The 25,709-nt window shown below is 33.7% G+C and overlaps 2 protein-coding genes across 2 annotated transcripts; one reads left to right on the top strand and one right to left on the bottom strand.

The window, feature by feature from the left end:
* Positions 1-7,458: 7,458 nt before the first annotated feature.
* Positions 7,459-18,160, bottom strand: LOC113059373 (upstream stimulatory factor 2). The gene is made up of 10 exons (XM_026227837.1): positions 18,055-18,160; positions 17,667-17,728; positions 17,126-17,196; positions 14,429-14,537; positions 14,063-14,154; positions 13,638-13,725; positions 10,308-10,369; positions 9,987-10,081; positions 9,734-9,862; positions 7,459-8,785 (listed from the first exon to the last, which is right to left on the bottom strand). Exons 4-10 carry the CDS (start codon positions 14,464-14,466, stop codon positions 8,696-8,698), a joined length of 594 nt encoding a protein of 197 aa, XP_026083622.1. The 5' UTR covers positions 14,467-14,537; positions 17,126-17,196; positions 17,667-17,728; positions 18,055-18,160; the 3' UTR covers positions 7,459-8,695.
* Positions 18,161-19,715: 1,555 nt separating this feature from the next.
* Positions 19,716-25,252, top strand: LOC113059368 (electron transfer flavoprotein subunit beta). The gene is made up of 7 exons (XM_026227829.1): positions 19,716-19,838; positions 21,233-21,391; positions 22,573-22,731; positions 22,822-22,884; positions 23,011-23,169; positions 24,010-24,222; positions 24,779-25,252. Exons 1-6 carry the CDS (start codon positions 19,785-19,787, stop codon positions 24,178-24,180), a joined length of 765 nt encoding a protein of 254 aa, XP_026083614.1. The 5' UTR covers positions 19,716-19,784; the 3' UTR covers positions 24,181-24,222; positions 24,779-25,252.
* Positions 25,253-25,709: the final 457 nt, after the last annotated feature.

Genomic DNA, 25,709 nt, shown 5'->3' with positions numbered 1-25,709 from the left:
AGGAACTAAAGCATTATTGACCAATCATACCTTAACAAACACAACTAATGCTGAAAGAGCAGTAGACATCTGTCCTACTTACACCATGTGCTCACGATGTGCTTCAGCAAAGATTTCCCGCTAAACAGGAAGCTAATAGGAAATGAAATGTGTCAGATAATCAGATTCTAGGTGAAAATGGAGTTACTTCACATCTGTTGTGAAATACAGGGATCTTGACTAAACGGGAAAGGAGAAATCATTTCTAGAAGGATTTTGGAACAAAATGGTAAACAAAATAAGATTTAAAAAAAGTAATAAATAGACAAGAAATTAAATAAATTAAAATTAAAATTAAAATTAAAAAATTAAAATAATAAAATAACTAAAATAATATAATAAATATATAATAAGAAATACATTTAAATAATTATATATATATATATATACTTATTTAAATGTATTTCTTATTATATATTTATTATATTATTTTAGTAATTTTATTATTTTAATTAAAAAAAATATTTATATATTATATTATTTAATTTCTTGTCTATTTATTACTTTTTTTAAATCTTATTTTGTTAACCATTTTGTTCCAAAATCCTTCTAGAAAAAAAACATATACTAAATGCATAAAAAGAAAATATATATGTATATATATATATATATATATGTGTGTATATATATATATATATATATATATATATATATATATATATATATATATATATATATATATATATATATTTATGCATTTAGTATATGTTATTTTTTTTACAGTGCATTCAGGCAATACATTTATTTTATATTTATAATGTGATTATATTTTTACTATGAGTTTTATCAGAAAATAACTTGCACGGATGTATATTAAAATATGTCAGTGTCATTGTTTTGTCTCAACATGCACACACCAGTAATGTATGTTTCAAGAGCATTTTAATAAAAGCTACTTGAATATCTTAATTTAACTAAAGCCTATAGTCTCCTGTCTGTGAAACCGGGCCTACCTCTTTGTAATCTTCACATTTTTATATAGCCTATACACACAAATATACAATTATTCCCATGTATTTCAGGACATTACAATGCATATCAGTTTTAAAAGAAAGGAGAAATGCCTTCCTTATCTTCCTTTGCTCTAATCTCAAAGTTAGCACCTTCCATTAAATCTGTATTTTGCCGCAAATTCACTTTGATTACAAATTATGCCATTTCACCCTTTCCTCGCCATGCATCTGCCGTTTATTCTAATTTCTTGCTATTTTATATTTCAGCCTCTCATTCTGTGCTTCTATTAGCCTTTATCCCACCGCCCGACCTGATATTTGTGAGTTTCCGCTTCTTTTATCAAGCCCCATCAGATTTCATTTTCATCCAGCCTACTAAACAAATAAAACGTACATTGATTTTATAGACGAATGCACTCGTCCAAATATGTTTGCTTCGACCTTTTCGCATTCATTCTTGCAAAAGACAATGAAACGGCTGTTGCAATAATGAAAATTCACAGAAAAGTGAAGAGGAAGTCTGCACGTCACCTTCAGTTCCAAATCACTTGGCTGCTCAGTAAAGTGAGACGCCACGAGCTCTTTTGTAGAGAACAGAAGAGCACCTCTATACTAAGACTAGATGAGAGCAGTGGGGAATAGAGGCATGAACCTGTATGAATAAATAAGGCCGTCTGTAATCACCGCACACAAAACCCGCAGCCGCCGCACAGAGACACACGCAGAACAAAGGCTTCTGCTGAAGTGCTGTAAAACCCATCCTCGTGAACACAAAAGAGCTGGGCAGCAGCGAGCAGACGGGTTCACTGGTGCTCTGACATCAGGGATGCTGAAGCGTTCAGCTGCAACAATGAAGTCCTTCAGCAAGAACACAGTGGCCCTAAACGTGTCAATGTCTCTGTTGCGCGCGAAACAGGTCGCTTTTGTGTTCTTTTGAGAGTCACCTACAACTACATAGAGACTTTTATAGACTCAAATCCTACATCATTTCTCTGTGCGTTACAAAAAAGTCACCAAACTAGATAGTGTGTTTTTTTTTCAATCACGACATTGCAACCTTTGATTTGAATTAAAGGAAAGCATCTTAAAAAAAAATGCATTGTATAATAAGGTATGATATAAAACTATATTGACTAAGTAATTAACCATTAATATAAAATATTTGATATTTGTATACCTAATTTATACATAATTTGCAGTGTACTTTTGCACTCTATTGAATATGGAAAGCACGGCATATATAAACATTATTAATATACTAATAATATCTATATAGTTTTAGAGCATCTGGCATTTGATCAATGAAAGCAGATTTAAGGTTTTCATAAAATAAATGAATAAATTAATATACAATTTAACAGGTTAATATTATATACTACACTTAAAGAAATTTGGAATCAGAATGATTTTTTTTTTTAAAGAAATTAATACTCAGCATTAAATATATTAACAGTTTACAATAAAAGCATGTGACAGTAAAGACATTTATTATGTTACAATGTCGAAAGAGATTTCTTTAAAAATGCATAAACATTAAGTAGCACATAAATCCCATTTTAAAATATATTAAAATAGGAAAGTATTTTTTATAGCACCTTTCTAGATCAAATATCACAAAGTGCTTCACATTCAATAAAAAAAAAAACTAGTTTTAATTCTAATATAAATAAATAACTATAACTATAACTATAACTATATATATTTTTTTTCTTTTTTCTTTTTTTCTTTTTTTCTTATTATTATTATTGTTTTTTTTTTATTATTATTTATTTTTTTATTTTGCCAATATCTGCAGTTTTACTGTCTTTTTGGTCAAATAAATGCAGCCTTGGTGAGCAGAAGAGACTTCTTTCAAAAACATCCAAAATCTTATCAACCCCAAGCTTTTGAACTTTAAACCTCTAAAACTCTATTACCAGTATTTTGGCTTAATCAAACAAACACAATTAAAGCAACATCCAGGAAGCCTGATTCTATTGTTTATATGCATTTGCAGGACGAGGACGGCAGAGACTGTGATGTCCTAACGGGACACGGGTCCATAGATCAGTCACGTCAAACAGAGCAGGGGACATACAGACGCCTGCCTTTGTGTGTCTGACCGGCGGCTCACAGACGCGCCAATAGAGAAGACAATCTAGAAAGTCAAGGTGAAGGAGTGATGACCTTAAAAAAAAAAAAAAAAAAAAAAAAAAAAATATATATATATATATATTTGTTTTTTGTGTTTTTTTTAATTACTGCAGTATTTTTTTATTTTAAAAAATATATATATTAATTTTCTTTTTAAATTGATTTTGTCTTATGATTATTACAATAATTTTGTATTTGTTTCCTAAAAAAATCTGGGTAACACTTTAGAATAAGGTTCCATTAGTTAATGTATTAATTAACATGAACAAACAATGAATAATACATTTATTACTGTATTTATTCATCTTCGTTAATGTTAGTTAATGAAAATACAGTTATTCATTGTTAGTTCATGGTAATTCACAGTGCATTAACTAATGTTAACAAGCACAACTTTTGATTTAAATAATGCATTAGTAAATGTTGAAATTAACATGAACTAAGACTTATAAATGCTGTAGAAGGATTGTTCTTGCTTAGTTCATGTTAACGAAAGTAGTTAACTAACATTAACTAATGGAACCTTATTCTAAAGTGTTACCAAAATTTGAATCTCACAGATGAATCACAATAATGCAACATTGGATTTAAATGAGAAAAGTTATATATATATATGAACATATACATATAATTAAAATATCATCAAAAAGTTGATTTATTTCACTAATTCCATTCAAAAAGTGAACCTTGTATATTATATTCATTCATTACACACCGACTGATATATTTCAAATGTTTATTTATTTTAATTTTGATGATTATAACTGACAACTAAGGAAAATCCCAAATTCAGAATCTCAGAAAATCTGAATATTGTGAAAAGGTTCAGTATTGAAGACACCTGGTGTCACACTCTAATCAGCTAATTAACTCAAAACACCTGCAAAGGCTTTTAAATGATCTCTCAGTCTAGTTCTGTAGTCTACACAAACATGGGGAAGACTGCTGACTTGACAGTTGTCCAAAAGACGACCATTGACACCTTGCACAAGGAGAACAAGACACAAAAGGTCATTACTAAAGAGGCTGGCTGTTCACAGAGCTCTGTGTCCAAGAACATTAATAGAGAGGTGAAGGGAAGGAAAAGATGTGGTAGAAAAAAAGTGTACAAGAAATAGGGAAAACCGTACCCTGGAGAGGATTGTGAAACAAAACCCTTTCAAAAATGTGGGGGAGATTCACAAAGAGTGGACTGCAGCTGGAGTCAGTGCTTCAAGAACCACTACACACAGACGTTTGCAAGACATGGGTTTCCGCTTTGCATTCCTTGTGTCAAGCCACTCTTCATCAGTCTCACAGACTGGTCCATGCCACGCCGCATTGCTGCAGTAATTCAGAGAAAAGGACACCCACCCAAGTATTGAGTGCTGTACATGCTCATAGTTTTCATTTTCACATTTTTTAGTTGGCCAAGATTTCTAAAAATCCTTTCTTTGTTTTGGGCTTAAGTTATATTCTAATTTTTTGAGTTACTGAATTTGGGATTTTCCTTGGTTGTCAGTTATAATCATCAAAATTTAAAAAAAAATAAACGTTTAAAATATATAAGTCTGTGTGTAATGAATGAATATAATATACAAGTTTCACTTTTTGAATGGAATTAGTGAAATAAACTTTTTGATGACATTCTAGTAAAAGAAAAATAATCTAATTTAAATCCAGTGTTAAATCCAGTCTTTGAACTTTTAGATTTGTATTTTTTATTTTTTTTTAATCAACATTTTTAATTAAATTCAGTCGATTCACATAAAATCCAATGAATTTAATATTTGCTGCAAAGTTTGAGAGTGTAAAAACACTATTACATAATTTGCAATGCATACAGCATGGAGAAAACAAACTGTTGCACTCTTTTGAATATCCAGGGCATGGCATGCATAAATAAAATTAATATGCTAATATTAGTTTCTGGGCATCTGCCGTTTGATTAGTGAAAGCAGCTTTATGTTTTTCATACTGATAAGACTGAGATTACCTGCTGTTTGGTGACACAAGCCGTTCTCCGACAGTTGAGGGTCATTTCCTAAGCAAGGTGTGAACAATGATGAATGATGAGGAGAATTATAATGAGTGAAGTATCCTCAGATGAGCGCCGAGATGGTTGAGAATAAATGATATTAGCACAGCATTCGCTCTGTTTTCATGAACAATCTGATAAAATCGTCCCAGCTGTGACTCAAACCTCATTTACAGACACAATAGAGACAGTTATGAATTGAGAGAGACTGAGTGAGCAGTGCATTCCTCTTCCAAACTATCATCTCTAAGGTCATTTGTATTAGACCGGCCTATGTTTAAAATATTGGAGACAATACATCAATCACAGAAAGGTATACATGAATGATTTGCCAATCCAGAGAATAACACCTGAAAAAACCTTTAGAGTATAAGGATGGAGTATTCACACTGATTTCACTGGTTATGTAAAATGCATTGCATTTTTTTTTCAGTTCATGTGCGTCATTACATAACAAACATTCACAAAAAAATAAGTGTTTTAGGCTAAGTTAATTTCTAAGTTTAATGAATCACTTCAAATCTCCGATTCAGTGATTCGCTTGTGTACCAAACAAATCACTTAAACTGCACAAAATAAAACACAGAAATACATCATTTACAATGTTTGCTTGGTTGAAATAAATACATATTTTTAAGTCAAATCAGACAAAACAAATTCTCTCAAAGCTCGGTCGGTTATTGAGACACTAGTTTAAGCTCTTGAGACAATATTATCATGTTTTCTAGTGCAAATTGTTAGGATGTTGAAACTTCACATTATAATGCATATAAAAAGCTAAGGAGGTGTTTAAACAACCTTAGCAGCAACGAAACATGCTTAATATCCGAGTCAATTATGAGACCTTCACCGACCGTGAAACAAAGTTTATGAAGAGACTGTAAAAGCGATTCAGGAGTAAAGTTTCTCTGCCTCTCAGAGGAGGGTTTACGGTCATATTAAAATTCCTGCAATTATTCCTCACTGTTACTGTAAGGCCATTAGGGTAATCACTGCCGTTAAGGGCAGCATTTATTACAAGATAATTATCATAATGCAGAAATCTGCTAACAGTCCTTTAGAGAAGGTGCGATATTTATCTTGCAGAAATGAAGGTGTTCACATAAAACAACAGACACTGTGGTCTATTATTAACTACACAGTTATCAGTATGCTAAGAGTTATTTTTAGTCATGCATATTGTTTTCCTTTGCTGTGAGGTCTTAAAGGAACAGTTCACCTAGAAATCAAAGCTTTGGTCATTTACTCACCCTTAAAGGGGGGGTGAAATGCTATTTCATGCATACTGAGTTTTTACACTGTTAAAGAGTTGGATTCCCATGCTAAACATGGACAAAGTTTCAAAAATTAAGTTGTACGTTTGAAGGAGTATTTTTGTTACCAAAATACTCCTTCCGGTTTGTCACAAGTTTCGGAAAGTTTTTTTCGAGTATGGCTCTGTGTGACGTTAGATGGAGCGGAATTTCCTTATATGGGTCCTGAGGCACTTCTGCCGGAAGAGCGCGCTCCTGTATAGCAGAGCACTGAGAGCACAACAGACTTCACTGATCAGAGCGAGAGCGTCGCCAAAAGTCACAAAAGAAGTGTGTTTTTGGTTGCCAGGGCAAGACAACCCTGCACAGATTACCAAAAGAGAAACAGCATTAAGGGACCAGTGGATGGAGTTTATTTTTACAGAGCATCAACGGAGTTGTGCAAGTGTTTGTGTTTGTTCCCTGCATTTCGAAGATGCTTGTTTTACAAACAAGGCCCAGTTTGACGACGGATTCGAGTATCGTTTATTTCTTACGGATAATGCAATCCCAAGGAAAAAGGGTCACGATCGTGTGTTGGAACCGCAGGCGGTGAGTAAAACTGCTTAAAATGTCTCTGCCTCCTTGTTAGTGCGTCCCCTCCCATGCCAGAGACCCGGGTTCGAGCCCCGCTCGGAGCGAGTTGTTGCTGCTGCTGCTCTCGTTCAGTTTCAGCCTCGGGATCTGATTCTGGATCATAAATAAACGGCTGAATCTGACTGTAAGCCATGGTTTGTTTTGGTTGGTTTTTCCCTCACGGTAATGTCACAGCTTCCACATGCTCTCAACGCAAAAGCCTATTCACGCTTCTGATTCTTTAGCTCCGCCCACACGTCACGCCTCCAGCCAGTCGTGTTTTTCCGGGAAAAATCGGTACATCTTTCTCTTATGAATATAATAAAACTAAAGACTTTTTGGAGTTATGAAGGATGCAGTACTACTCTCTATATAGGTACTCAAGATTAACAGGATATTGAGTGAAAACAAGCATTTCACCCCCCCCCCCCTTTTTAGTCACCCGAAACCTATAAACGGAGAACTGAAGAATCTTCATGCAGCTCTTATAGTGTCCACGTCTGTCGAACTCCAAAAATGACAAAAACACCATAAAAATGGTCCAAACAATGTCTTTTGAAGTCATTCAACAGATTTATGTGTGCAACAGAACATAGTCTTTATTCACTGAAAGTTTTTGCTATCGCTTTTTAAATCAAATATGGAAACTTCACAAGTCTTCACGTCTCTTGCTGCCATATTTGATTTGCAAGCAATGGTTAATCATGGAATACTGACTTGAATTATGAATTAAGGAACAAAACTCTTAAAGTTGTTTATATAAATATGACACAAAAAGTTTCAGCCAAGTCAACTAAGAACAAAACCATAACTTCTGAGGAACCAAGACATTTTCAAAGCTGGCGATTAGGTTAAAGTAACAGAATAAACCTCTAATACACAATAACAAACATTTCTTCATTCCTGAGATGTCCAGCATTTACCTCCGAAGCATCCTCGACAGCTTTGTGAATATTTTCTCATTTGCTTCTGAGATTAGGCGATGCTTTCCGAACAGTCTTCCGGAGGCGATCCGAGATAAGAAACTAATAATCCCAGTCCGAGCTCATTTTCTTGCATCAGAGCTTTCTTTCAGTGCGACCCATACGTGCAGGTGCTTTTGTTCTGACTTTAACACTAAAATTGACTGGAACCGCTAATGACATTTCATCACGGCTTCATTCATCCCATAACGACCTTCCCAAACACCTCAAAGCGGCAGAGTTTCTCGGGGAGAATTTTAAATTAAGCGAGGCATTGAACAAACAACTAATACTTCAAGTAAAGCATGAAGACAAAATTGAAAGCAACAAAGCTGGAAAATTAGGAAAAGCAAAGGGATAATGTCTGGGGTTTATTTTAGAGTGAAAAAACATAATGAAAGCTGTCTAACTATATTCCAGTGTTTAGTTGGAAGTTAGTTAGGAAGAATAATTAGCCTCTTTTAGGATTACGGGCTCCTGGTGTTGGTTCTAATGGAAACGTCTTGACCTTTGATCTCATCTGCAGCAAGTGTGACTTTATCAGACATATATCAGACTATATCAGACATATATCAGGCTATATCAGACATCCAGCGCTGAAGATGACCCAGTCACTGAGACAGACTCTTGAGCACAAGCCAGTGTGTGTCATTCGGCACACTTCAGTCAAGGGCCTTGTTTCATCTGGACTGGCCAGAATCTCTTTCCCAGGATGTCTGAGGTTCATTGTGGAGAGGCGTCTGTGATCGTGTCAGTGCCAAGATGCTCCAGCTGTGCTTGCAGAAGGCCGTTCTCGCTCTTGAGCTCCTCCAGCTGAAAGCAACAACACAGAAAATGAGTGTTCATTCTGAAGATGTAGAGGCTGATGTTTTAGATGTGTACATTTAGGCATTTTCCAGACGCTTTTATCCAAAGCGACTTCCATTGCATTGGAGCAATAAAAATTGTACAATATTTTAAAATAAATAATAAAATAAGATAAAAGAAAATTTTATAAAAATAGTGCCACTGCTAATGCATACTCTACTGCTTGATCTAGAGGAAGCCTGTATAAAATAAAATAAAGTTAAATTAAATAATATAAAATAAAATAATTTAATAAAATCGTATAAGACAAGATCAAATAATTTAATATAAATTAAACAAAATAAAAGCATATATATATATATATATATATAGATAGATAGATAGATAGATAGATAGATAGATAGTATAAATATAAATGAAAATAAAATATTATAAAAAATAAATGGACATATTAATAATACATTTTATGCAATTAAATCACTGGAGATATTACATCCTAGTTAAATGTTCACATTAGATTTAAAGGAGGACATACAGTATTTCTGCTGCTTTTTTTATATAAATAAAAAAGTATTAAGTAGGCGTAATCTAACATTATGATGTCAACCATGAGCTCATTAACATATGCCCGCCCTCATTCACACATTAACAGCTATTCAGCCCACTGATGAACAACAATATGAACTTCACATGTGAAGAGGTTAACAATCACAGAAGCTCATTTGCATGTAGTCTTAAAGGCACAGTAGCAAAAATAGCCTGTTCAATTCTGAGGATCATCAAATAAAAAAAATACATTTAAGAAATTGTCTCTGTATTTGGCGAAATAAAAAAAAAAATGCTAGGAAAGAGACTTTAAGAAAATGTTAACTCGATGTAAAATAATGAATGTCAATGCAAAGAATAGAGGATTACATGATAAGGTTATTGCTAAACGTGATGTTAGCTTCATACCTGCCGTCTGAGCAGCTCATTGTCCATCTGCACTCTCTCTACTCCTCTCAAACGCTCCTGCAGACGCTGGTTATGTTGCTTCAGCTCGCCAATGTAATCACACGCCTTCGACAAGATCCCACCTTTACTCTGGAGGAACAAGAAACGCGATGCATCTAAGAGAGAGATGCAGTTTCCAAGCATCTATTGTAAAGAACAGGTCAATACTAAGGTCAGATCTTCATTTAGGTGACAGAAGCATCATGCAGCTCACCGCTCCAGTCTTGGTGCCGTCCATGCCGCAATCTGGGATGATTTTTGAGAGCGTCACAATCCAGTTGTTGATTTTGTCTCGACGTCGCCTTTCAACTGCACATCAACAAGAAGAAAGATCAGAGGCAAAATCTAGGCCATACTGTCTAAAATTATAATACATGTTCAGTTCTATCAATGCTCTACTGGCCTCTACAGGAGGATTTACATCATCGTTCTTCTGTATCAATGTCTTTGGAGTGGACACAGTATTGGTTCTCCAGGTCCAAGTCCTGATGCTTTGCTTTCATTTACAAAGACTAGATTATGATAATTAACTGACCTTCATTATGTTGTGCTCTTCTCCTCTCGTCTCTAGGAGCGCGCAGTGGACTGTCCATTTTCCTACAGTAATAATGGGGGGAAATTTAATAATATGCAATATTTCATATTTTTCTTCAATTTAATATCTCTGTGATCTGCAACTTTAAAAAAAAAAAAAAACATATGAAAATAATAAAAAATGCATATGCATTATTTGATATTTCTTGCCTTCAATATCTCAATGTAGGTATTTTTTCAAGGCTTGCAATCTTGTCTTTGCAAAACAAAGTATATATTAAAATCCGACAAAAATATGAAAACTAAAAAATAAAAAAATAAAAAAAAAACTGACAAATGTACTAAAGAAAACTAAACAAAGCTAAAATAAAATAATAAATAAATAAAAATATTACAAAAACAAACAAATAAAGAGCAAATACTACATAAAATAAAATGTAGCTGCCTTTTAGTAAAGTTAATTTTATTAAAGAATACAAATCTATCTATTTGTAATCTATCTCTTTAGCTATGATTTAAAATGTACTGCTTTGGAAAATAATAATAATAATAATAATAATAATAATAATAATAATAATAATAATAATAATAATAATAATAATAATAATAATAATAATAATAACAACAACAACAACAACAACAACAATAATAATAATAATAATAATAATAATAATAATAATAATAATAATAATAATAAACAAGATTCATTTTTGTTTGGGATTGATTAATAAGTATAACTCATATTTTAATGTTAAAATACTAGAGACACCCTTGTCAATGCATCCTTTTTTTCTTCTTTTTTTTTTAGACAATTTGCACAAAATTTTAATTACAGGTAAATTCTGTCTAAAGTACACTAAGTTGTTTCAACTTAAAAGTATGTTTTGTGCTGCCTTAAGATTTTACTCAAGTTTACTGAACTCAACTCACATAGTACAACTTAACATTTCAAATAGACTACATTTTAAGGCAGCACAAACACTTGAAACTTTTTTTTTTACAGTGTAAGCATTTATTTACATTTTATCATGTATGTATTTACATGAAATCTGCCATCAGCCACACTACACTCATGATATTGGTATTGTTCATTATTAAAGCCCATATATTGGTCAATAGTGATTATGACAAGCTAGTGTTGTGGATTGGCAGATATCTTCACGTATGATCTCATGGGAGTCCCTTGTGTTCATTAAGTTATAAATTGAACAGCTGCTCTCTGCGACGAGGCCTGACTTTAGCCTAATGACACAACTGTTCTCCGCGTACACCTTCCCTCAGGTACGCTGTAATGAAGTCACGACTCCGCAGAGGGAAGAATACACAACACGGGGTAAAGCATCTGACAAAGCACCATGAAGGCAAGGAAATGCTTTAACGGTGCTAATGCAAAACAACAAAAAGTGATTTTGAACTGAAGATATATTTTATTTACACTACAGGAGGTCTATTCCTCTGTCCCTTTATATTAAAAACACCATTTACAGAGGAAAGGTACTTCAGTATGTAAAGCACAGCAGACTGTACCATTTTAAACTAAAGAGCCACAGTATAAGCAAGGTAAAGTGTGGGAAGTCTGCGCCACCAGTGGCACGAAATGGAATTGCAACCTATTTTGTTTTGAGTCGCCTGAATGGACAGAAGACATAATAATATTGTCTCAAGTAATTACATAAATTTAGATTATCTGCAAAAAAGAAAAAGAAAAAAGGGAACCAAGCATGTATAAGTGTCTGAAATTTGTTTGGAAATGGTCATTATTATTTTTGTAAATCTGTTTGGTGTACACCTGCCAATTTTCTAGTAGAATATTTGTCTTTGATTTTATTCATTCACATACTGTATGTCAGAATATAATTTAAATAATTTGATTTATGCCATTTATTTATTATGTTTCAATTTCTAATTAAGTTACTGGGCAAATATTTACTCAACAAAGTTGCTTATTACTCGCAATAGGCATTTGTTCAGTGCTAATGTGTGGAACAGAAATAACACTCTTTACCTTTAATAGACAGTTTTGCATTTATTTACATTTATTTTGGTTTAAGGGGACGTAAAAGATCTTCTCACCAGTTAAAAATAATTAAATTAAATTAAATTAAATTAAAAACATTTCACATTTCTGTAACTTGAGACTTGTCTGAAATGTTATCGAAAGAAACGAAAGAAAACTAAACAAAAATAAAATAAATAAATGAAATATAACAATGTAAAAAATACATGAACACACAAAAACCACAAATAAATCAAATAATCACATTTGTCATTTAAGACTTTCCTGCGATAAAGTAAATTATATTAAGATTACAAATCTATCTCTAAAGCTATTATTTAAAATGTACTGCTTTGAGAAATGATAATAATAAAAATAATAAAGTAAACAAATATTCTTGAAAATTAAAAAGCTCTATCGCTACAGCTATGATTTAAAATGTAATATTTATATTAAATCTAATATTTTAATGTAATTTTATTTCAGTACTACTAACAGAAATAAAACAAGTTGAACTATTAAAATGACTAAAACTGAAATAAAATTTCAATTAAAGCTACATATCAATAAGAAATGAACATAAAAATTTAAGCACATTTAAAATATTAATAAACACTACAATAGCACATAAACACTAAAACAACACTGGTTCAATGCATCTGAGTGCTCGCTATTTTAATCTGAACACAACCCTCTCTCTCTAACTACAGTGGATCTAATGACCTGAAGGATTTGGGATTCTAATGGAAGAAATTAAGATTAGGACTCTTGTGCAATTCCTTATGCTGCATGAGCTGCAAAAGCTGTATGTGTCGTAAAGAAGGCAATACTCAAACAAAAATGACTGAAACAAACACCTCTGACACTTAATTCTTCAGCTAGATATTTCTACTGAGCCTATTTTGCAGGATAAGGATGTTGCAACCACACAAACACGTGAGCATCACCCATTTTCACCACACTTCTGCTTCTGCGGTGTGAAAACAGCACCTTCAAACGGAAGCACAGCAAACCACACTCTCCACATGATCCTGTCAGAATACAGAATCATGACAAACAGCCCTGTTTTTACATGGATTTGCCGATGCGCTGGTGGGATCCCAAGGTTAAACGGAGAGCAAGGCACGAAAAAAAATGCAACAGTGCAACATAAAAGCCTGCAGACAATCACTCTCTGAGAAAATCCCATTACAAGTTCAAAAGACAAACCCCCGACGCTGTATAATTTGACCTATAAATGTTTTTTAAATTATAAATGAATGTAGTGGGTTTAAGCACAAGTTACACTTTACTGGACACCTGTGGCATGCTGTAAATGCAGTTTTTTATACTCACACAGTGTATAGATGTGTGCGTGGCGCTATAGTCTGCTGAGAGGCAGAATGCAGAACATCTGAAGGATTCATCATCACGTAGAACTGACCTAAATGAGAGAGATGACAGATGTTGTATCGCTCCATACTAAATTCACATCATATTTACTGCTGCTGGGAGAACTAAAAGAGTTACTGAGAGTTCAAAGATGGGTGGATGATCTTATCAATGTGCATATAATGTATATATATGTATATATAACTATTTTGATAATAAAAGCATGAGCTGCATTTGAAGTCATTGTGAAATGCAGATAAACACCCACCTTTGAAATGACAAAATGTCTAAGATTAAACTAATGAATGCATTGCTTGATGCATTACTCAACCTCTCCGTCTATTGAAACATGTTGCATTTGATTCTATTAATGTCAAACGTATATATACCTGCTGTTTGTGTGAATGTAGGGTCAGCTGCTTTCTGTATAGACACAGCCGTCTTCTCTCTAGTATCTTCTCCAGCAGGAGCATCTTCATTACTGAAAGAGTTTTGAATTACTCTCTGGGAGAAAACAGTCGTGAAATATTTTACAACCCACAAACATACCCTTAACATCTGGCTATTTAGTTATAGTTGAGTTTGTGTATTTTTCATTTTCTGCTCTGACATGTCATGTTCTGGTGTATGTTGAATGAAATTCACACTTAACATCACAACATGATGAAGAAGTATAACAAATGGGACGTAAAGGAAAAGTGGTGCTGATGCTGGGATCGAGCTGGTTGCCATGGTGACACGTGTTTATTCCATACCTGCTGGGATCCAGTGAGGTTGGATGCAGAGACCACATTAATTTTGGCCTTCGACTTCACCTCTAATCTTCAGTGGCTGATCTGAGACTGGATTCACCCGATACGTCACCTGAGGAGGACAAAGACAGAAACTTTCATAACTAGAGTTGGTTAAAATATAGATTTTTAGATTAATTGTGATTTTTATGTGAAGGAGCCAATTTGTGATTGTTGAACATTATGTATAGCCCCATTTCCAGAACTTTTCTTAGGTCTGGAAAAAATACTAGCGGTTAAAAGTTTGAATAATTTAGAATTTTTTTTGTTTTTGAAATAAGTATTTTCTCCTCACCAAGGCTGCATTTACTAGTTTAAAAATACAGTTAAAACTGTTACATTCTGAAAAATTATAACAATTTAAAATAACTGTTTTCCATGTGATTACATTTTAAAATGTATTTTATTTCTGTGATGAAAAGCTAACATTTTCAGCATCATTCCTCCAGTCTTCAGTGTCACGTGATCCTTCAGAAATCATTCTGATATGATGATTTGCTGCTCAGTTATTATCAGTTATTACTGGTGCTCAACTATTAAAAGTGGTTCTTATTATAATCAATGTTTTTTGTGGAAATTTTAATGTTTTTGCTCAGGATTCAACTCAAGTCAAGTCAAAGTCTGCTTTATTGTCAATTCTTCCACATGTACAGTACATACATACAGAGAATTTGCGTTACTCTCAGACCCCCGGTGCATACAGATAACACTAACAGTAGAGCCTAATAATCTAGATCAAATATAAAATATAAAATACAGCTATACAAAAGGGGAAAGTAAAAAAAAGACACATAATAAAATAAAATTGAAAATAAAGTTAAATAAAGCAGCGCAAGGCACATGGCAGTGAACAAACAGTGCAGATAAAAAGATTTTTAGTGCAACTCCAGGTTATTATAACTGCACCAGACAGCCAACTGCTCAACGTCACTTCTATTTGCAGACTCGTCGCTGTCCTGGATCAGACTGATGAATGTAGTGTCATCTGAAAACTTCAGGAGCTTGACAGAGGGGTCAGTAGAGGTGCAATCCGTTGTGTAGAGTGAGAAGAACATTGGGGAGAGCACACACCCTTGAGGGGCACCAGTGCTGACCATGAGAGTCTAGGATGTGAGTTTACCCAGCCTCACTAGCTGTTGTCTAACTTTCAGAAAGCTGGTGATCCAGTGACAGATGGAGCTAGGAATAGAGAGCTGGGTTAGTTTGGTCTAGAGGAGTGTTGGGATGATGGCGTTGAAGGCTGAACTGAAGTCCACAAACAGGATCCTTGCATAACTCCCAGATTTGTCCAGATGTAGTGCAGTCTCATGTTGACTGCATCATCCACAGACCTGTTTGCTTGATAAGCAAACTGCAGGGGGTCCAGTGGGTGTCCAGTGACATCCTTCAGGTGGGTCAGCACCAGTCTCTCAAACGACTTCATGACCACAGATGTTAAAACCACAGGTCTGTAATCAGTAAGTCCTGTGATTTTGGGTTTCTTTGGGATGGGAATGACGGTGGAGCAATTGAAGCAGAAGGACTTCTGTAGTAAAACGCATTCAAGTCTTTAGCAAGTTGTTGATTCTCCTCAGTGCAGGAGGATGGAGTCTTTTAGTTTGAGATGTCTTACTTTCAGTCCTTTCCACAATGAAGCATGCTTATTTGCAAAAACTGGTTTTCCAGATTTTTAGAGTAGCTCCTCTTAATCACTCTGATCTCCTTTATCAGTGTGTTCCTGGCCTGATTTTACAAGATTTTGTCCCTAATCACGTAGGCATGCTCTTAGGCCTGACAAAGATGTCTGAGTTTCCTAGTTATTTTAAATTAAAATCTGAACTATTCCAAAGCTTTGACTAGTAACGCACTGATTTCCAGATCTTTATAGGTTTTTCCATTACTTCTTCAACTGTAAAGGTTTAATAAGACAACAGAATATCCATCACATTCAATCCGAACATCCAAACAGCATGTAGTTATGACACATTAGCTGAAATTTGTGAATAATGTGATGCGATTAAGGTATCGCACGACCCCTACAGGAAAGTAATCATAAAAACAAGAGCTTCTGCTATTTTTCTGTTTGCAGTCACAGACCCTGATGTGTAAGGAAAACCGTCATAATTCCCTATAAAGTGTTCGTGGGAAATTTTTAGCATCTCCTGACTGAATTCTCCATTCATCCATCATTCCCGGGATGCAGAGAGCTGTGCATGATCTAATTTAAAGGTCTAGAATGACACAGTTGTTCGCTGACAGAATATGTATTTGTAAATGCCCCTGAACAGCACCCTCGCTCCAATCATCTGTCATGTGACACGCCGCCTGACTGACATGTGACACAGGCCCAGTGCCAATCCCAGCCAAAGATTAGAATCACATGACTGCTAATGGGTGAAACTCAAGAAAACATTTCCCAGGCATTTCTCATCACCCAAAATAAAGAAATAAATCCTATGTATAAGAGCATTATTATTGTTTCTTTTTTTATTAAAATTTTTATTTACAGTGTATTTTGTGGTAAGATCAGTCAGGTTCTTGGCGGATTTCATGAGAGACAAATTGACAAAATGGGAAATAAACTGTCAGACAAACAGACAAAGAAATTGGTTTAATCCTTCTTTTCAAAAAGCTTGACTCTAATAAAGGATTTATCTTTGATGACACTAAAAGAAAACTCACCTGTATTTATTGTGTGAAACTAATGTTGCTATCCACATAAGCTAAAGGATGAGGAAGACTGGCTGCTGCACCTGCATCAAGAAAATAATTCAGCGGATGGGTCCCTTATGTGTTCATTTAAATACATAAATAAAATAATAAATTATTTATGAGTAATATTACTGATAAGGTAACTAATGTAAAGGTCTCTCAATTAATAAGATGTACAATGTATAGCATATAGCATGTATAATAAATAATAAGCAAAAACAAACAAAATTGTTTTTTTAATAAGTTAAATTGCATGTCACCTACTCTAGAAATCTGCTAAATGCATTATTGTAAATAAAGCATGCATATATATATATATATATATATATATATATATATATATATATAGAGAGAGAGAGAGAGAGAGAGAGAGAGAGAGAGAGAGAGAGAGAGAGAATAAAGTAAAATATCAGGAAAAAAGAAAACTTCAAAAAAAAAAATAATAATAATAAAAAGCGCACACCATGGAAAAAAAGCATGTGTGATGAATACGACTTGATGCCAAACATACCTTCAGCTATTTGTACAAACTTATTTTCTTTATATTTGTGTCTGCAGATAAACTTCTTGTTCCTGAGACACATTAAAGCACAATATGAATATTGAATTACATTCAAAACTTTTTTACAAAATCACTTTGTTTAACTTCAAGGAAGATGTTGATGTCTAAAATATTTAAAACAATTTAGAGGACCAGTAAAAGTTTGGTATGTATCCCCATTTGCAGAAGACATACAATGCATCCACCATCAAACTGCATTATTAATATATATTTAATAAATGTGCCTTCACAAACTTACAGTGCATGAAATTTCCTGCATGCATGACACACTTCCCTTGACTTTCTGCAGGAATGTGCATTGCACGAGCCCTGAGCTGCTGGAGGTGTAATGCATTACCTGACTGAAGTGTGTGAGCTGAACTCCAGCTGATCCATCAGTGCTCTGACTCTCTCTCAGCTGATCACGGGAACAAACACATCAGTCAGCTGACATGTCTTCTTCTTAATGTGAGGATAAATGGTAAACCAACTCATACTGCATTACTGCCACCAACTGAGCTGGAGTATGGAAATATCATAATATAAGCATTGTATTTAACCTTTTATGGTACGAAGTTGCCATATGGCAAGAATTAATTTCTACTCATTTCCTTGTTATTCTGAAAATAAAAACACAATATGTTGCAGTATGGTAATTAAAATGGCAGGCCTTAAGGTTGAATGTCTGTCAAAACCTCACACAGAAGACACCTGATAAAGTTCTCCAAAATTGCTCTATTAACCTCTTTTCTTAACATCTCTTTTCAAGGGGGATTTTTGCAGCATCTTTGTTAAGTAAATTAGATATTTTTATGCACAGATTAGCTTTGTCTAACATAGTTTAACAGTAAAGTGAGAAAAAAAAAATGTTTTCCGTATGGCAACGCTGCACCACAGTGAAATTTCAGTGATGTATTTCCCCATTGGGATTTTATTTTTATTATTGCTTGTAGCATCATTATTATTTATTTAAAATAATTTATTTGAAGTGTTTATTGTAGTATAGGTGTATAAATAACAAAATTATATTATAATTATATTATATTATTATTTCTTTTTCTCAGAAAATGAATACAGCAATATTTTTATGAGGGGATGAGTTAGCCTTCAGTGAAGGTTAAATGATAGGGATCTGCTTAGTTTTGGTTTGCAAGTATATAAATCTATACATTTCTAAAATAAATGTGCATTTTTTTTTTTAAATAGAAAAGGTACCTTTTTTTTCTTTTTTATATCATTATACATTGTGGTACAGCTTTCCCATAGTTGTTTATTATTATTATTATTATTATTATTATCTTGTTTTGATTTATATGAATTAAGCTATTCCATGTAATAATGTGCTTGATTTTTATTTTATTTTATTTTTTATAATTGTTAGAACATAATGCATACCATATTATCAAATATATATATATATATAAGTGTATTCAGATTTATTTAAAAAATTGTAATCGCTTTGGAATTAATATTTGCTATATTTTATCTTGCAAACTATCCATCTTCAGGGTTTAAGAAAAATAATCTTCTGATAATTATGTGATATTTCGAAAGATAAATTAAAATACACAGATACACATTATCACCACAAAACTTGAAGCAACTTTAAGAAATCTACACTGTGAAAATGTATTATTACACAAGACTTAACACAGAAAATAAATCATGTTTCTTTCATTATTGTGACCAGCAGATGTCCTTAAGCTGCTGTTCCGAGCGCTTCAGTCAATCATTTTGCGATTATATTCGGTTGAATCTCAGCAAAGTCATTTCTCTCATCGATTGTTGTAATAATTTTTATTTACTGTAGCGCGGTTTAGATCTTCTGTCGACCCCGCGTTTTATAATAACAGTCCCACGACCTTTAACCTACTTATAAAGGAACGATCCGTTTCAGTCGGAGCGCTAGAGAGCAGGAATACTCAGAGTACCTGATTGGCCACTGCTCAGCTTTTGATTGATAGCTCACTGATCTGAGCAATTCTATTGGCTCACAGAATAGGCGTGCTTTAAATCCCGCCTCAAATTGTGTCACACCAGAACCGCTCCGTCTTTCTTCCACTCCGGACGGTCAGAGGAAGAGTCACGATGAGCGGTCGAGTTCTGGTCGGAGTTAAGCGGGTCATTGATTATGCTGTCAAGGTATACATCAGATAATCTCTCAATAAACACACACAGATGCTTTTGATTATGAATAAACTCGAAGTTGCCTTATTTTAGATAGTAAAGATCCAGCTTTAGGCCAGGTGTTCTGTTGAACGAGGCTCGACTTTTTTTTGACTGCGCTGTTTGTTTGCTGAAGGTCATTGTTGTTATTACTTGATATGTCATTGCACGAATTTCTCAAGTATGGTGTTATTGATTGTTTTCACATCTAGTTAGATTTCTATATTACAGTTTGCATTATTAATTTGCCATGGCAACAGGTTATGGGTCAACATTAATGGACATTTGTCATTTTCTGTCTGTTGTTAATAAATGTAATCGCGTGTAGGCAATTATATATATATACATGTGTATGTGCATCAATTATTTATTATGTGTAAAAATAGCCTTTTGTCATTTATTAGACGTATTAAAGTGATGTGAAGCACCATTTAACAAATTGTCATGTTTGAGATGGGTTGATTTTTGTAAAAAAAAAATCATTTAATATAAAGAAAAAAATAATAATTGGTAACACTTTACAATAAGGTTCCATTAGTTAATGTATTAACTAACATGAACACACAATGAACAATATATTTATTACAGTATTTATTAAACATTGTTAATGTTAGTTAATAAAAATACAGTTGTTCATGTTAATTCACAATGCATTAACTAATGTTGATTTTAATGATGCATTAGTAAATGTTGAAATTAATGTTAACTAAAATTATTAAGTGCTCTAGAAGTATTGTTCATTCTTAGTTCATGCTAACTAAAGTAGTTAACTAATGAAACCTTATAAAAAATTAAATGTGCGTATTATATATAGATAGATAGATAGATAGATGGAGATAGATGTACATATAACATATTTTAATTAATGTAGTATGCAGATCATCAACATTATTTTCCATTATTTTATAAAACTGCCTTTTATGTGAAGTAAACATCTTATATGACAAAAATGATTGTAAATACTACTTAAATGAACATATGTACAATTCTAAGTTGCAGTTAAAAGTGTTTTAAAGCATTGAATTTTCTGTTAGATTTAATTAATCTAAAAGTGGACGAACACGCGATCAAAATGCTCGGTTTCTGGTTTGCTCTTTAATCTTCGGTCTTGTGCTCTAATGTTGGGTAACTACTTTGTAATTTATTGATTGTCAGGTCATATTGATCAGGCTGATTGTCAGTCCAGTGTCAAATATCCCAATTCTGTGTCAGCATGATCTTTTCAAAGCAGTTTATTACGAACTGGGTATCGTTTTTGTGTAGCTATATGAGCTGTGTTTTTGTGAAACCTCTGATCTGGTTCAGTTGTGATCCAGAGAGTAATCCTTTTATATAAGGATATTGATCTGGGAAATCTCTGTCCACCTCAGATCCGAGTCAAGCCGGACCGCACTGGAGTGGTCACAGACGGCGTCAAGCATTCGATGAACCCCTTCTGTGAGATCGCGGTGGAGGAAGCCGTCAAACTGAAGGAGAAGAAGCTTGTTAAGGAGGTGGTGGCCGTCAGCTGTGGTCCTCAGCAGGTTCAGGTCAGAAACACTCAAGCTTTCTGGTGTCTCTCCTTGGTGCTGGACACGTAATTTAATTTTTATTGGTGAAGGAACACTGTCTGAAGTTATTGGACGTGATGGAAAAGCTGCCAAAACCTAGGGAAATTATTATTATGGGTTCAAAAAAATGAATGGCGATACGTCACATTCGTATATTTATACAAAAAATTCAGAATCTTTTAAGTGATAATGATAATTTAACAAACAACTAGATACTTAATTGCTATGTAAATGTTGTTCTTCAATTCGTTGCTATTGATCAAGGCATCCTGAAAAAAAGGTTTTACAGTTTCCACAAAAAAAAAAAAAAAATGTTCAGCATATTAGATCATGTTGCTCTGAAGACTGGAGTAATGATGCAGAAAATTAAGCTGCACAAAACAGAAATAAATTACATTATAAAATATAAGACCCTGGACCACAAAACCAGTCTTGAGTGTCAATTTTTTGAAATTGAGATTTATAAATCCTCTAAAAGCTGATTAAATAATCTTTACATTGATGTGTGATTTTATTAGGATCTGACAATATTTAGAAATTAAAAAAATCTGAGGGTGCAAAAAAATTTAAATATTGAGAAAATCGTCTTAAAGTTTTCCAAATGAAGTCTTAGCAATGCATATTACTAATCTAAAATTAAGTTTTGTTATATTTACGGTAGGAAATTTACAAAATATCTTAATGGAACATGATCTTTACTTAATATCATAATGATTTTTGGGCATAAAAGAAAAATCTATAATTGTGACCCATACAATGTTTTTTTTGGCTTTTGCAAAAAATATACGCCAGAGACTTAAAACTTAAGCTTTTATAGTCTAGGGTCAATACATGGAAAATAATTATTTTAAATTATAATAATATTTTACAATAGTACAGTTTTACCTTATTTTTGACCAAATAAACTTAGGCTTGGTAAGCAGAATAGACTTCTTTCAAAAAAATAAAATGTACTGACCCTAAATTTCAAATATATTACATATGTGAATGAATAGAAATAACATTCTAAAACAGGAAATCTTTCATTTGAATATTATGATGTCATGTAAAAACCACTAACAGTTCTGCATCAGTTTACTGTTCATTTACCATGTGAGGAAATATTATGAAATCACAGATGATCATTAATCAGCGTCCTGACAGTAATATCTGTGTTGCAGGAGACGATCCGGACGGCTCTGGCCATGGGTGCGGACCGTGGCATACACGTGGAAGTCTCCGGAAAAGACTACGAGACGCTCGGTCCCCTGCAGGTCTCCAAGATTTTCGCTGCTCTCGCCAAGAAAGAGCAAGCCGATCTGATCATTCTGGGTAAACAGGTAGCTGACGGTTAATCATTGCACATGAACAAATGACTGAATATATATGTCAATGGCTTTCATGATATCAAGGTGTTATTTCTCGTCTAGGCCATTGATGATGACTGCAATCAAACTGGACAGATGACAGCAGCGCTGTTGGACTGGCCGCAGGTGAGACATCTTGTTCCCATCTTTAGATTTAGTGATGTTTGGTAAGAAAAGCATCACTGTTAATATGGATTTTGAGCATTTGTTTTTCTGAAGCTGTCTATGTTTTCGCTGCCTGGTTTTTTTTAGGGAACCTTTGCATCTGAGGTGAGCTTCGAAGCAGACAAGCTGAAGGTGGTGAGAGAAATTGATGGTGGATTGGAGACCATTAAGATCAATTTGCCAGCCGTGGTGACCGCTGACCTCCGTCTCAACACTCCCAGATACGCCACGCTGCCCAACATCATGGTACAGTAATGCAACGCTGCACTGCACATCACCAGAGAATACAGTGCAGTTTTTGCTCTAGCGACTCTAAGGGCATGAGTTAGATTCCCATGGAAAGCCTGAACTGATAGCTTTAATGCAATACAAGTGCTTTGAATAATGCATATATGTAACTATATTAACTACCAAAAGAAATTTCTTAATGTTTAAAAAAAAAGTTTTCTGTGCTCACCATGGCTGACCAAAAATATAGTAAATACAGAAATATTGTAACTGTTTTCAATGTGAACATATTGTGAAATGATGATTTTTCAGCATCATTACTTCAGTCTTCAGTGTCACATGATCTTCAGAAGTCATTTTAATATGCTGAAACATTTCTGATTATTATTAATATCAGTTTTTGCTTTATATTTCAGTGAAACATGAATATTCAAATGTTTGTGGTAAATGAGAACTTTACTTAAATAAATATGTTTATTTAGCAAGGATGCATTGAATTGATCAAAATTGCTTGTGGAGACGTTTATAATGTTACAACATTTTTTTATTTGAAATAACTGCTGCTGAACTTTCTGTTCATCAAGGAATCCTGTAAAAAAAAAAAAAAAAAGTTTCCACTAAAGGATTAAATTAATGTTTTCAACATTAATGATTGAGCATCATTTAAAAATAAAAACAGAGCATAATCGGTATATTAGAATGATTTCTCACTGGAGTAATGATGCTGAAAATTCAGCTTTGATCAAAGGAATAAATTGCATTTGGAATTAGAATAATATTTGAAAATATAAACATTTTTGCAGTATTTGTATTTATTTATTTATTTTTCAAACATTGTGTGTGTTTGTGTCTCCTTAGAAAGCAAAGAAAAAGAAGATTGCGAATGTGAAGCCTGCAGATCTGGGAGTGGATGTGTGCTCACGGCTGGAGGTGCTGAAGGTGGATGAACCTCCTCAGAGACAAGCTGGAGTCAAAGTGGAGACGGTCGAGGATCTGGTGGGAAAACTGAAGGAAGCTGGAAGAGTATAGAGGAAGTAGATGCAGGAGGGGCGGTGCAGACTAACACTGAAGGTAAGAATCTAATGTGATTATGAAACGTGCCCTAATAACATTTCTCAAAAGTGAACGTGCAGAAAGTCACCCACTTTTGGTTGAAATACGATTAACATAAATAAAAAAAGTTACGTAGTTCTAATACTTAATAATATATTTCATAGCATTTTTGCATTCGATAACCATTCGTAAGATTGCATTCTCCACAAAAACATGATTCATAAAGACAAGATTCCTGTCTTATTTGAGATGATTTACCACTGTTTGTTCAATGCTCGGCCCTATGAATGATTCAGAAGAAATTCTTTCGTCTAGACCTAATTTATTTTTTTTATTTTTTTTGTTGCTTTTTCCACTCCTTTGCAGATTGTAAGTTAAATTATACATTTTGAATCATTAAAATGTAACAGTTTATTTTGTTATTTTGGAAAGTGCATTGCTGAGACATATTATATATTTGTTTTTAAACAAATTAGGTAATATTAGTTTTTTTTTTTTATATACTGTGTAAGATGCAGGCCGTGTGTAATTCACATATTCTTCTGTCTTTTTTTTTTCTTTTTTTTTTCTCTAGGTCACTGGTGATGGAGCAAACTTTAAAGCCAGTAAAAGTCCAGACCAGACCCATGTAGTTCATGTAGTACCTGCTCCTGTGTGTTTCTGACTCTTATGTTCATGTGGATGCTGAGAGACACTAGTCCATCCCAGCGAGGCCTTGCCACTTTTTCAGTGCATTTTAAGACGAAGTACATCAATATTGTAGGGGACACTTCTGAATGCACCAATAAGCCATTAAGTTTGTTTCATTGATCCATTCACTCAAAATCATAACAGACCTTTTCTGTGCTTCCTGTCAATTATTGTGTAATTAAAAACGTGATTTCAAGTGTACTTCAGTTATGTTGATTAAAGATGATCATCATTTTGAATAGGCCAGTGTCTCACAGCATATCGAGAGAGTAAATCACATTACCACAAGCACCTCTGAAAGAGTCCTGATTGTACAGTATCATTTGATGACAATAAAAAGGCATCTTTTTCATATGCATTTTATTGTTTCTTATTGTCTCATTAATGGGTGGGGATCAGTGCAATGGGAATTATATATATATATATATGTCTTTCTTTTTCCACAGCTGCAGTTTTTTCTATCCCGGTTTAAATTGCAGAGACAACTGTATTGTTTTTTTCATAAAATAAGAAATATCTCGATTTTTAGTTGTTTATTTTAATACCTTGTTTTGTCTCCATTGAAAGTCATAAGAACTCTTTAATTCCTAGGCTTGTTACCTGACATACAACAGAGAATCGGCTGCCATAATCACTATAGCCTACTATGTATAAGAAAAAAATCATCTCTATAAATTAGTACAGTTCACTGTGCTGCAGTTATTAAATGTAGGACTAATTCACCAACATTGTTGTTGTCACCCTCACGTAGATCTAAACATGCATCAAGCTTTTTTTTTCTACAGTGGAATAAAAAATGACAGCTGTTTTAGTCA

The sequence above is a fragment of the Carassius auratus genome, chromosome 41 (genome assembly GCF_003368295.1).
Source record: "Carassius auratus strain Wakin chromosome 41, ASM336829v1, whole genome shotgun sequence".
Taxonomy (NCBI): Eukaryota; Metazoa; Chordata; class Actinopteri; order Cypriniformes; family Cyprinidae; genus Carassius; species Carassius auratus.
Note: the sequence above shows the minus strand (reverse complement) of the source record. Positions and strands in the feature narration are given on the sequence as shown.

Excerpts from the sequence above, each read along its gene's own strand:
- LOC113059373 (XM_026227837.1), bottom strand. The coding sequence starts at position 14,466 with ATGTGGTCTCTGCATCCAACCTCACTGGATCCCAGCAG. Across the intron at positions 13,726-14,062 it reads TACATTCACACAAACAGCAG|GTCAGTTCTACGTGATGATG; the intron begins GTATATATACGT and ends TCTCTCATTTAG. Across the intron at positions 8,786-9,733 it reads ATGAGCTGCTCAGACGGCAG|CTGGAGGAGCTCAAGAGCGA; the intron begins GTATGAAGCTAA and ends TGTTGCTTTCAG.
- LOC113059368 (XM_026227829.1), top strand. The coding sequence starts at position 19,785 with ATGAGCGGTCGAGTTCTGGTCGGAGTTAAGCGGGTCATTGATTATGCT. Across the intron at positions 22,732-22,821 it reads TGATCATTCTGGGTAAACAG|GCCATTGATGATGACTGCAA; the intron begins GTAGCTGACGGT and ends TTTCTCGTCTAG. Across the intron at positions 23,170-24,009 it reads CCACGCTGCCCAACATCATG|AAAGCAAAGAAAAAGAAGAT; the intron begins GTACAGTAATGC and ends GTGTCTCCTTAG.